This window comes from Desmodus rotundus, chromosome 10 (genome assembly GCF_022682495.2).
Source record: "Desmodus rotundus isolate HL8 chromosome 10, HLdesRot8A.1, whole genome shotgun sequence".
Taxonomy (NCBI): Eukaryota; Metazoa; Chordata; class Mammalia; order Chiroptera; family Phyllostomidae; genus Desmodus; species Desmodus rotundus.
This window is the reverse complement of record NC_071396.1, coordinates 95,984,357-95,997,906: the sequence shown is the minus strand read 5'-3', so window position 1 is coordinate 95,997,906 and position 13,550 is coordinate 95,984,357. Positions and strand designations below refer to the sequence as shown.

Below are 13,550 nucleotides of genomic sequence, written 5' to 3'. Positions count from 1 at the left end.
CTAGAAAAGGAGACACTCAGTCCTTTTAATGCAAATGGGGTGTTTATTTGTTTTGTTTTGTTTTTTTTCAGTTTATTTTCCTTGCTGTCTAAAAAACACAACAAAGTTCTGGAACAAGCCACACAGTCCTTGAGAGGTTCACTAAGTTCCAATGATGTTCCTCTACCAGATTATGTAAGTAGTTATCTTACTGTGTCAATAAAAATTTTCCTTTCGTTGCTAAGTTTATGAGTAACAACATCCCTCCCTTCTCAAGATCTGCCTGTGACCCTGGTGCCCTAGAAACCCCAAATATGCAAATCAGGGAGTGACATCTTAAATCAAGGGGGGAAAATTTAACGATTAACACATGGTTGAAGAAAGTCAACTCTAAACCAATGATTTTAAATAATTAGGAGTCTTATTACCTTAGTCAAGAAAACTCTCTGTAGTGACAGAAAAATTAAAGGCGGGTTTTCATGGGAAGTATGCAAAGGTTTCTCACTCGGTGGGGTGGGGTGTAAACATGGATTTCACAGAGAATGAGAACCCGATATTGAAAAGCCATTGGATTCAGCAATACCCTGTCTTTCTGAGGCCATTTAGTTTATGTTCTCCACTGCCTTTTGCTTCAGTGTTATTATTCTGCCTCCCATAGGCCAGTATGTCCATGAGCTAACTGAAATAGCAGCCCCAGCCCTTCCTCTTCCTACCTCCCCACCTGTAGCACATCCTTGTTGGTGTCACCGTTAGCTCAGGGATCAGAGTCTTGAGGCCCCAGCTCCAGCTTCCGGGGAAAGAGACTCTGATGGGCCCTGCTCAGTACGCTCACTGCGCTCCTCGGTCTTGTCAGCGAGGTCCGCGGGGAACAGCAGTACCGTGTTGCCTCCTCATCACCTTGAAGGTGAAGGGCGCAATCCCACCTAACCTCAGCTGATGATGGAATAGCATGACGCAATAAGCGGGGGAGAATGCCTTGTGAGTTGCCGGGGGGCAGGGCCACTATCTGTGACATTCCTGGTATGCTAAACATTATCTTGCCACAAACCACAGAAGCAGTCAGTTCATCAGGCTCTATTAAGGACCTCCCTATCTCCCCCGACAGCAACTTAGTGGGCTGGTGTTTAGAAACTTTAGGAGAGAATTTCTAGATTCGGTTTTGGAGTGGCAATGCATACCAGACAGCCGGAGAGTTGTTTTGCTCGTTTCCTGTGTTTCGTTTCATTTCTGAACGTCTGTGCTGATAGGGGGCTGTGGGAACAGCACCCAGTCCGGACAGCGATTGCTGATAAACAGGGAGAGCTGTGTGCGGCCGCAGCCTGCTGGGGCTGTTTTTCATCTCTGTTATTTATTTATTTTGTGTGTGTGTGTGTGTGTGTGAGATATGATCTGTTATCCCATTAAGTTTATAATTCCAAAGTACTCTCTCTCACGCACACACACACGCACAACACTGTTATTTAGATTTTCCTGCTGGTTGAATATTCTCAACTTTTTAAAAACTTCGTGTAGTAGCTCACTTACCTCTGTCCTTGCCATGACTTTTCATAAGGAGAAGTACTTCCTCTTACCGGCTCCTTGGAAGCCTCAGTTAAGGTCAGAGTGGCAGTGGGGACTGTGTCTATTAAGAATTTGAATTTGGTTCGTCTGTAAAGGTTCTGTTATTTTTGTGCAATTACCATTTATTTGACTTATGCAGAGCCTCTGGGTCAGTGTTCCACAAACGTGTGTCGGATGTCCATAGTCTTGAGGTTGCTCTAGCAGCAGTCCCCTCTAAGAAGAATCCAGAAAGCTGGTGTTCCTTTGGGAAGATGGGTCGTATTTAGTAGAGTTTGCCAGTTGAGGAGGAGATTATGCAATGAGAGGACATCGAACTCTTTAACAGACATAGGAGCTCTGCCATTGAACTTCACAGTTTTTAGAGTCACTGTTTTCTTCTTGCGTGAAATTTTCACTAGGTGAAAATGAATTTCTTAAAGCATTTGCTTCCTAGAAATACTGGGAAAATTCTATTTGGTATCTGTTATTGACAATCCTTATTTTAACATTTGTGTGTATGAGACTTTACAAATCACACCATTTTCCGAATGGGTTTATGAACTTGACTTTTGCTGCCTCTCCTCGGAGTTAGTCGCAGAAGGTGGGTAACACTGATTCCGTAGTAGTTTTCATACCTGTGAGTCGCTCCTCCTGCCACTGGTCTGGAGGTGCCTAAAGAAAACAGCAACCTTACAAGTAAGCACTGCAGTGTGAGCTTTTGTAATAACTCGGGGTTTTTATTGACCATTCTCGTTGCTCAAAAATTACAGAGAAGTAATTTACACATTTGAAACCATGTTCTCATTGTCATTCTCTTGTAAATTGGTCATTAACTGGGAAATAAAATATGTTCCCTCCTCCCGTTCCCCAGAAATTTTACGGAAGTGTCTTTGCCACCCAACAGCTGCATAAGATTCCGTGTCCTGCATTCGTGCTTCAGACCACTAGTTTGCAACAGAGGAAAAGGGAAAATGAGAGAGGGTCCTTGGCAGCAGTGGGTTCCCTGGTGTACACTTTCTATACCAGGAGAAACTATATTAGCAAAGATTGTGAATAAGTGCTTGAAATAGGATATGTTTTTCTTCTCAAGTACATAGAGTACTTTCTACCCAGAGGTTTCTGAGTTCATTAAGAAAATGTTTATTCTCATTATACTGTATAATTCACAAGTCAATTGAGTAACAACATAGAAAGCAAATAGCAAGTTACAAAAACATCAGTAGTATTACTGTAGTACAAGCATGTTTGCCTGAATGTCTCAGGGGCAACCTGAAACCTTCCACCAAGTTCTAGATGATGAGGAGACGCCCTGGCTGCTTAAGGGGAAATAAACAGAAATTGCACACGGCTCCTCTCTGGAGAGAAAGCAAGCCCACTGCAGAGAGTGACAGCTAGCTCTGCAGCCTCCTCCACAGGGGCAAGAAAGGCATTTAGGAAGGCAAGGGACGTTCAGTTGATGTAGCTAAGCCTCACTGTGTCTATATCAGGGTTTCATAAAATTTAATTCAATGACTGAAGGGACGGGAGAGGATTATTAAAGGAGAATCTTTCAACAATTTAAAAAAAAATAAGAATAAACCTCTCAAGCAACTTTGGTCATACACAACAGAACCTCAATGTAGAAAATGAAACAAAAATAATAAATGAGTTACAGTTGCTTTTTAAACCAAGAATGGTTTTTAATTATGAATGTCGCCACAATGTCACGTGAGCTCTGTTTCCCTAATTTCTAACAATCACCTTGCAACTCTCCAAGATGAGAAGAATCGAGCGTTCGCTCTAGGTGGAGCCTGACGGAGCCAGGTTATATCGCCTTTGATCATCAAAGGACTTTTACATCTTTCCTTAGGACAGACTCTCCCATGTCATTCCAAGCAGTGAGATGCAAAGGCTCAAGCCAGAGAGAGCAGGAGCCAGAATCAGAAAAACCACTTCCTTTCCTGATGACACAGCCACGCAGCATCCTCCAGCACCCTGGCATCCTGGCGGGGCATCTGGCCGGCTCTCACTGGGGCGATGTAGGTGGCAGTGATGGCACCACTGCAGTGTCTCCTGTCTCTCTCTGCGAGCCAGAGGCAGGAAACCCAGCGAGCGGGAAGCCTCAGGTCTCAGAGGACGACAGTGTCCGGGGCCCCGAGTCATGTCACGGAAGGCGAACTGAGCACCCGTTGGCCTGTGACGCACATCAGAGCAGGGCTTTATTTGCTACGTTAAATATACGGGCAGAGGAACTGAAATGACGTTTTTCCAAAGGCATGCAGTGACCAATAAGCACATCAAAAGATGCTCGACATTATTAGCCATTAGGAAAATGCAAATCAAAACCATAAGTTCACACCCACTGGGACGACTGTAATCAAAAAGGCAGATAATGACACGTGTTGGTGAGGGCAGGGAGAAATCGGAACGCTCACATAAACTGCCGGTGAGAGTGCAGAATTATGCAGCTGCTTTGGAGAACTGTTTGCAGTTTCTCAAAAGACTAAACAAAGAATGACCATATGACTCAGCATATGGTAATAAATACCCCTCAGGAATTGAAAACATGTGTCCACGCAAAAATGTGAGTGTTCATAGCACCATTATTCATGATGGCCCCACAGTGGCAACGACTCAGATGTCCGTCGCTGGTCAATGGACAGGTACAAGGCGGCGTGTCCACACAGTGGAATATTACTCAGCAGTTAAAAGGAGAGAAGTAGTGATGCGTGCTTCCAGGGGATAAACCTTGACAACATGCCGAGTGAAAGAAGCCAGTGAGAGAAAACCACACAGGCGTCTCTCACGGAGACCAACAGCAGATGTTTCGAGGTGGGGAGCGACTGCTCAGGGGATGATGGGAACATCTCAGAATTGGACTGCGGGGGTGGTCGCACGACTCTGAATGCACTGAAAACCATGGACTTGTACGTTTTAATTCCGTGCAGTGTAGGGTGTGTGAGTTTTATCTCAGAGCCATTAAAAAAAGTGGTAGTACTCGGAGCACTAGAAAAAAATAGGAAGAAAAAGAACTATTTGTTGAATGTAAGAGCAGATAGATACCAGCTTAGCAGCTTTATGGATGGCGTGAGGGTAAATGTAGGAAAATAAATCTTATACTATAAGAAAGTTAGTATGTTCAAAGAAGAAAAACATGTTTCTTGTGGAGTGACTTGACTTCAGAAACTGCTAAAGTCAATTAGATAAACAGTTACGGTGTGTTTTTCGGCCTGGTTTAAGAGCAAGTAAATGAGAACAAGCCAAGTGTCCATCTGTAAGGAACTGATTAAATAAAATATAATCCACCCAATGCAATATTGTGCAGCCATTGTTTAGTTTATTTAATCTATATGGGTTTATCTGAAGAGATGTAACACTTCACCCGGTGTTTCGAAACCCATACATTATAGTATGCAGGTCAATGTACATGTGTGTTTGAAATATGTAAATTTTCTGGCATAATGTACAAACAACTATTAAATACCTGTGGGGAGTCAGACTGAGGGGTAAAGAAAGTACAACTTTATACTTTTTACCTTATGTTCTTCTTCATAGGCGTAGATCTTGAAGTCTTTTTCAAGTATGCACACAATTTGCTTCTTCCTCCTTATTATTTCAGATAATTTTAGACTTACAAAAGAGTTTTAAAAAATGTCCCCATATCCTCACCCAGCTTTCTCTTTTGTAAATGTCTTACATAACCATGGACCATTTATCAAAACTAATACATTACCCTTGGGACAATACTGTTAACTCAAATACAAACCTCTGAATAGCACAAGCATTGACATCGATGCCCTTATTCTCTCATAGGGTCCAGTCCAGGATCCCACACAGCACTTTGTTGTCACCTGTCCTTAGTCCGCCCTTGTCTTCCGTGACCTTGAGACTTGGGAAGAGTGCTGGTCAGTAACTCTGTAGAATGCCCCTCAACAGGGGTTCGTGTGGCATTTTCTCGTGGTCAGATCGACATTAAACGTTTTGGGGAAGGTGCCACAGAGGTGTTGGCCCTTTCAGCGCGTCGTAGGCATGGTGTTGGTGTGTGTTACTGGGGGTGTTCGCCTGTGTTTATCTTGAACACACCACTCGGGTGATGTCTGCCAAGTTCCTTCACTGTGAACGTGCCAACTCCCCCTTTGTAAGAACTATGTGTTTTGTGGCGATACTTTGAGATTATGCTAATACCTGTTTCTGTTTACAGTTTCCCCACAAATTTTAGCCTTCACTGATCCATCTTGCCTGTAGCACGTTTTACTGACTTATTAATGATTTTCTGCTTGTCTCATTTCTTCTATATTTATTTATTTATTTATTTTTAATATATTTATTGATTATGCTATTACAGTTGTCCCATTCCCCCCCACTCCACTCCATCCTGCCCACCCCCCTCCCTCCCACATTCCCCCCCTATAGTTCATGTCCATAGGTCATACTTATAAGTTCTTTGGCTTCTACATTTCCTACACTATTTTTACCCTCCCCCTGTCTATTTTCCACCTATCATCTATGCTACTTATTCTCTGTACCTTTCCCCCCCTCTCCCCCTCCCACTCCCTTAATGACAACCCTCATGTTCTAGTTGTTTGCCTAGTTTGCTCTCGTTTTTGTTTTATGTGTGGCCGTTAATAACTGTGAGTTTGCTGTCATTTTTACTGTTCCTATTTTTGATCTTCTTTTTCTTAGGTAACTCCCTTTAACATTTCATATAATAAGGGCTTGGTGATGATGAACTTCTTTAACTTGACCTTATCTGAGAAGCACTTTATCTGCCCTTCCATTCTAAGTGATAGCTTTGCTGGATACAGTAATCTTGGATGTAGGTCCTTGCGTTTAATCTTGGGTAATGTAATTATGATGTGCCTTGGCGTGTTCCCCTTTGGGTCCAGCTTCTTTGGGACTCTCTGAGCTTCCTGGACTTCCCGGAAGTCTATTTCCTTTGCCAGATTAGGGAAGTTCTCCTTCATTATTTGTTCAAATAAGTTTTCAATTTTTTGTTCTTCCTCTTCTCCTTCTGGCACCCCTATAATTCGGATGTTGGAATGTTTCAAGGCATCCGGGAGGTTCCTAAGCCTCTCCTCATTTTTCTGAATTCTTGTTTCTTCATTCTTTTCTGGTTGGATGTTTGTTTCTTCCTTCTGGTCCACACCATTGATTTGAGTCCCAGTTTCCTTCTCATCACTATTGGTTCCCTGTACATTTTCCTTTGTTTCTCTTAGCATAGGCTTCATTTTTTCATCTGTTTTTCGAATAGATTCAACCAAGTCTGTGAGCATATTGATAACCAGTGCTTTGAACTGTGCATCCGATAGGTTGGCTATCTCTTCCTCGCTTAGTTGTATTTTTTCTGGAGCTTTGAAGTGTTCTGTCATTTGGGCCATTTTTTTTTTGTCTTGGTGCGTCTGTTACTTTAAGGGGCGGAGCCTTAGGTGTTCACCAGGGCGGGGTAATGCTGGTCAGCGCTGTGACGCTGTACGTGGGGGAGGGGCCGAACGGGAGCAATGGCGCCGGCCTCAGTCTCCTCCGGCTTTCAATCTTTCACTCCGCTACCCACAATCAAACTGGGCCACTCTGGTGCTGGTTCCCGAGTAAGTGGGCCTGTGCACACTCTAGGCCCCTGTGGGTCTCTCCAACAACCTCTCCCGTGAGGCTGGGAGTCTCTCCTGCCGCCCCAACCCCCAGGGGCGCTTTCAATCAGAGGTTTGAGGCTTTATTTCCCTGAGCTGGAGCCCTGGGTTACGTGGTCTGCTTCGCTCCCCGCCGTTCGTCTGGTTTATCTGTGGGCAAATTTGGTGCTGCGGGGTGCTACCCGCTGCTCTGCCTGCCCCACTCTCCGCCCCTCTGAGTCCGGCCCTCTGGGTTTATCTGTGCAAATGTGGGGCCGCAGGGTCTGCTAGTGCTCGGACTGCCTGCGCCATTTGTCCCACACTCCGCCAGTCTCAGTCCCGCCACAGCCACGCGAGTCCTTTCCACCCCGGTGCCCGTCTCCGCCCCTCCTACCAGTCTGGATGAATGTTTATTTTCTATTTCCTTGGTGTTGGTCCCCCTTGCTGTTCAATTCTCTGTCAGTTCTGGTTGTGCGAGGAGGCGCAGTGTGTCTACCTACGCCGCCATCTTGGTTCTCCCTTCTTCTATATTTATTAATAGAATTCTTCTGCAAGGAAGAGTTTCCACCTTCCCCAGTGTGTTTGTTTGGGCAGGTATTATTTCTGTCAGTGTGGCCTCCTGGATACTAATTTTATCATTGTTTTATAAACCGGGACCATCATTTTGTTGTGGAGGTAGTTCCACCTTTGCCATTGGGAGCTCTTTCAGGCTGCGTCCCCTGCCCTTTGAATGTGCTTCTGTCTTTTTTTTTCTTCCCTCCCTCCCTCCCTTCTTCCTTCTTTCTTTCTCTCTTTTTTTTTTCTTTAGACCTCAGGATGCTCCAACTCACCTTGTATTTTCCCTGCTGCAGCCTTAGCTCAACCAATTCTCCACAGAGGATCATGCAGTTCGAATCAAGATATTTACAGTCACTTTCATGATGTAGAAACTAGTGTAAAGAAAAAAAAGAGCCAAATCTGGTGCATAGGTTTGGTGAACATCCGTAAAGAACACAGCTGCTTTGAACTTCAATGGATCCCAAGCCCCACGTTGATTAGGTCCCAGGAAGTTTCTTTAATACAATTGATTTAAAAATTCAAATAAAGCCTGTGGCAAGTGAGCAAGCTCCCCACACACCCTGCCACTTTTTTCCCTAATTAAAAACCAGGCCTTACTTTAACATAAGAAGACTGGTTTTCTTGTATTATAACTTGACTTTGGATGCACTTCTGAATGAGGAGTTCCAGAAAGGTCTGAGAATGCTTGTAAGGACAATTTTTAGTTGGGGGGCTCACTCCCCTCTTGCTAATAATAATAATAATAATAATAATTCCTCCATTCTTAAAAAACATACCTCAATTGAGTGAAAGAATATTGGCCTTTCTTTATTCCTGAAGAGGAAGTGTGTCTTGTCCCTTCTTAGAGTATGGTAGAATATTCTTCTAAAGGATTTTTTTAAATTATCACTAAAAATACTTAAATAGCTTTTATGTTGCTTCCTCTGGCTTATAAAAGGAAATAGGATGTGTTTGCATTGAAATCTGGCAATGATTAATTAAGGTTCCAAGCACAGTTTAAAGAATACAGGGGGAAACCATGCATATTAAATTCGGTAGCAATGTGTGATAAATTTGTAAAAACCCGTGATCACAGTTTCCTTTTTTGTTCCCTTCCCATTGTCGTGAAAAAATTCTTACCTGCTGCTGTGCAGAGCTAATAAAAACAAAAACAGAAAACACCTTTTCCTGAGATTTTTTCAAATTCTTTGTTATTTAAGAAATCATTATTTTAACTTTCTGTTTGCTCAAACTTTGGTTGTTTCTCCCTCTCTCTCTCCTTTTCTGTCCAAGTTTGTAGTTCTTAATAGGAAGAAAAGAAGTCTACTATTTGGAATTTTCTTTGATATATCCTTGATTTACATGGCAAATAGAAAGCAGCTGTCTATTTAAACATCTAATTCTTGAAACCATAGTCCCCTCAAGCGTCATCTGGAAATAATGTAGCTTGTAAAACAAAGCTAAGAAGAAAAGGCAATGTTTGTTTTATGTGGGATGAATGATTTCTGTTGGGGTCCTTTAATTCGGCTATTATGAGGGTTATTAAAAAGCAGTATTACAAAAGAAGTTTAAATGAAAAGAGTTTTTTTGAGTTGGTATCTTATTATTACAGTTGATTATAGTCAAAGCTGCAAATGTTTTTTAAATGGCACTTGTCGTTTCTCCAGATAAGATCCCCCCAAAAACCAGTAATCTTACTCATTGTAGGAGTGGGAATACAACTCTTTCCTTAGCCACTTTTAATTTCTGAAAACAAATTGCATTTGAGAATTCAGCTCTGCCTGTTATTCTGGATATTTCATGGATTTCTGAAAAATTCTTAAGAATCCTTGTAAGAATGTTTGGGGATCACCTGATACTTGGAAAAATGAGCATGAAAGCATCAGAATTTATCTAGACTTCAGGTATTATTAGAAGATTCGGTTAACACTAGGTAGAGTTAAGCCTAAATTGTTTCTTAATTTAGTGATAAGTTACTTGAACTCTGATACTTGAGACCTCAGTCATGAGAAGTGGTATACTTTGGGGAGTAGAAAGGCAAATTAGTTCTTGCTTTGACAAGTTGTTAGAGGCTGTTCCATGACTGGAGTATATTGGTTTTCTTGATTTGTTAAGGCAACAAAGCAGTTATTTTTGGATAGTTGACATATAAGAACTAAATTTCTTTCCTAAAATATAATTAGTACTGCAGGAATGAAATCACTTAGCGTGTTTGTTTAATAATCAATAGGGCAGGCATGGGTAATTATTTTCACACATTTGAGTCACCTATAATCTCTCACCTGGTATTTTCTATGTTCTCAAATTTGTATTTTGCCTGAGGTCACAAGGAGAGTATTGGGTTGCTGTGAAACACATCTCCTTTTCCTTTAATGCACAGTGCTAATTGATCAGTTGAGGAATTGAATTAATGGTTTATCTCCTTTTTTAGGGTCATGTTTGAAGCCTAAAAATGTACTGAGCCTTTCATAACCAGGCATTATCTTTCCTACGAAGTTATTTCATACTGGCCTGTGAATTCAAATTAGAATAAGAGTAACTTTCATTTCGTTATTAGTGCTTTAGCTTACTAACCAGCTCCAAGGTCTAAGTTTCCCATGCCCCTTGTGAGTGCCCCATATAGTTCCCAGTATTCTGCAGGTAACCGCAATACCGGTGACAAAAGAGTAATGTATGCATAAGCACACTCTGTGTGGTACTGGACATGCCTCATTCTCTCATCCAACAAGTAGTGAGCAACTGCTGTTTTTCCAGGCATTTTTTTCTGCCCTGTGAAGACATCAGTGAAGATAAAACCTCCTACTCTCGTGAAGCCTACATTCTAGCGAAGAGATGTAGAATGATTGCGCCCAGGGGTAAATGAATGAAGCGTTAGAGGCCCTGTGGCAAAGTAAAGCAGGATGAAGTGTGAATACAGTGAGCACTGCTGACCTGTAGAAACATGGTGAAGATGTAAATGTTTTGCGTTTTTTACTATAGTTTTTTGTTGTTAAAGAATATGAGCACTGGGACCTGGAAAAAACTGGATTTAACCTTCATGTGACCTTGACCTTCTTAACTCCTCTGATCTTTGGTTTTCTTAATTTATTAAATAGAATAATTGTATCTCACCCATGGGATTGCTGTGAGAATTGAATGGGAGCGTGCCCAGAAAGCACCAGGTTCAGTGTTGGGCACGTAACAAGTGCGACGCAAACAGCAGTGGTCACTGTTACTACCACCGCAGCTTCTGCCCCTCAGTGACGGGGAAATATGCCCTGTATTCTCCCATCACTGAACACCAGGGAAGGCCAACTAAGAGTCTCCTTGCAGGGCACCGTAGCATAATGCAGTAAGTCTACACTGCAGGCTAGACTTGAGCTCACTCTCGATTTTAGCACTTCCTAGGTATGTTACCTTGGTTAGAAAATATTTAGTTAGTGACCTCAGAGAAGTTACAGCTCTCTGAGCTTCGGTGATCTATCAAATGAGGAAACTAATATCTTCTTTGCAGAGGTGAATTTAATATTAGTGATTATACAGGTAATGTTCTTGGCCAATGCCTCATCATAGTAGGTTTTCAGTAAATGATGGATATTATCACATCATGATTATATTCATTCAAATATATTTATCATTTGTTCAGGAATGGAAGTTAAGATGAGCTTTTCCATATATTCTTGCTGGGCAAAATTTATCTGAACATAAGAATAATCTATTTCTGATTTAATTGTGCGCTTTAGAACATACTATTAAATTTTTCTCAACTTTTGAAATTTCAGCATATGCCTTTTCTTTGCGTATCAGTGGAGCCTCACTGCCTTTCTCTTTAGAGGAGCGATGGAGTGCTCTGTTGTGGACGATTGTGGCAAATTAAAGGTTAACTGGGATAGTGATGCCCAGTGAAGTGCCGTGACAATCCTGTGCCTAAAAGGTCTTGTTAGGTATCAGATGCAAGCAGACAAAATCATGAATGAACGGACATGAACCCTGCCCCTCCCTCAGAGAGTTAGTAGAGGGAAAAACCATGTAGCAAACAAATAAATGGAAAATTATAAATAGGTCTAAGGAAAATAACTGACATAATTCAACAGCATTGTAAGAATCCTAATTTAGATTTGGGCATGTAGGGATGGTGGGGGTATCTGCTCTGTGAGAAAGTGGCATTTAACTGAAACCTGGCAAATGCACGAGTCAGCCATGAGGAAGAGTGGGGGTAGAGTGTTTTGAACAGCATGTGCAAATGCCCTGAGGCAGTTCTGTTTACCCAGCAAACCGTAAGCAGGCACAGACGTCTTGGAGAAGAACATGGCCAGTGTCAGGCTGTGCCAGGCCTAGTGGGCTACTCATGGTAAGGATTGGGGAGGTTACCCATGTAGTGTGGCATAAAGTCATTGGAGGGTTCTGAACAATGGAAGTACCCCTGAAAAAGCATTATGGAGCAGTGACTTAAAGAGGTAAGAGGTGAGGCTGAGAAGCCAACTAAACCATCCTGGTGAGAGAAGACGGCGGCTTGGAGCACAGAGACGTCTAGACTGGAGACAGAAATGTAGGTGTCATCAGCCTACATAAGATTCACAGTCATGGCGACTGATGAGAGTGCAGTGAGAGAGAGAGTGGCTGGAGAGGGGCAGCAGGGCCAGTCCAGAGTTCTGAGGGGCCTCCAGCCTTCAGAATTTGGATAGAAGAGGAAGTGCTTGTAGCAGGAACTGGTGCCAGACGGGCATGTCTTCCAGAGGAAAAAGTGCTAACCCAGCTATGGATCGAAGATTGAGGACGAGATGAGGGTTAAAACATATCTACTACTTTGGGCAAAACAGGTGGTATCTGGCGGTGTAAAAAAGGGGATTATTTTGGGTAGCATAAACTGACAGGTGGCTAGATTAGTCCTCAGAGGATTCTTTTAGGGATTAGATGTTTTTAATTGAAGTTTAGGAAAGAAAGAGTATAAAATTAATTATTCTCAATCTCCTATTTAGCCTTTCTTTCCCTTCAAATATATCTGTACCCCTGTTCCTATTTCTCAGTGTACCCAACTTTATGAAGTTCCTGTGTGGACTAATGAGTTAAGCTTGTTTAAAATACAAGTTTTGTAGCAGTGCCTTAATTAATAATAATTCATAATAACCTCATACTAGTGACATATTCTGATTAATTATCTTGAAGTCTATATGTCTCTCAAATTTTAAATTAAATTATGCTTAATAAGCCGAGTGAAAAGTAGTGAAGTCAAAGTGTTGTTTGCACAACTCAGGTTGTAGGAGCTCCAAATGGCTTCATCATTGCACTGGAATTATTTTTATGAGATGGCATGATACATTTAAGTATCTCTTACATTATTATATAATAAGCTTTGAACTCACCATCCCATCCATAGTTCAAAGGAAATACTCTTTGAAAGCATGTATAATGTATTTTTGCATGTTTGTCATTTTCCTCAAAAAAATACAGAGGAAGAGGTTTTGAGAACTGAGTACAAATGAGGGAAATGAGTGCTGTGTAACAAAGGATGAAAATGTGTGTGTGTGTGTGTGTGTGTGTTGGGCTTTTGTAAAAGCTTTAGATTGTTTTTTCTCTTTTCAATTTTTCATCCTACCATCCTTACTATTATATTACTTATGTAGAGCCTTCTGTCCATTGAGTTCAAAGCACTTACAGTCATCAAGTCATTTATTTCTTGGATTTATTGAATGGGTACCCATTGTTCAAAAGCCTGTGGGCGTAAGTACAAAGTTATAAAAGCATACAAATTAAATGTAATAACACGGGAGCAAGGGAGAAAGCCAGCAGGAGCACTGCTGTGTCTTCTCGGGAATGCCAGCCTCTTACAAAGAAAGGAAAGAAAACAAAAGAGAGAAAGAAAAGGAATAAAACAACCACCTAGGATTCGTCATGTTCTGAGAGGGCGCAAAATAAATCTGTCAGTCAAAGGGG

The 13,550-nt window shown here is 41.8% G+C and overlaps 1 protein-coding gene across 3 annotated transcripts in view; it reads left to right on the top strand.

Moving 5' to 3' along the window:
* The window catches only part of DYM (dymeclin), a 286,983-nt gene that overhangs the window by 200,703 nt on the left and 72,730 nt on the right, over positions 1 to 13,550 (top strand). For all 3 annotated transcript variants that reach the window (XM_053912308.2, XM_053912309.2, XM_024580592.3), the window contains exon 14: positions 72 to 174. In XM_053912308.2, the coding sequence (XP_053768283.1) occupies positions 72 to 174 (103 nt within the window). The remainder of the gene's footprint in view (positions 1 to 71; positions 175 to 13,550) is intronic.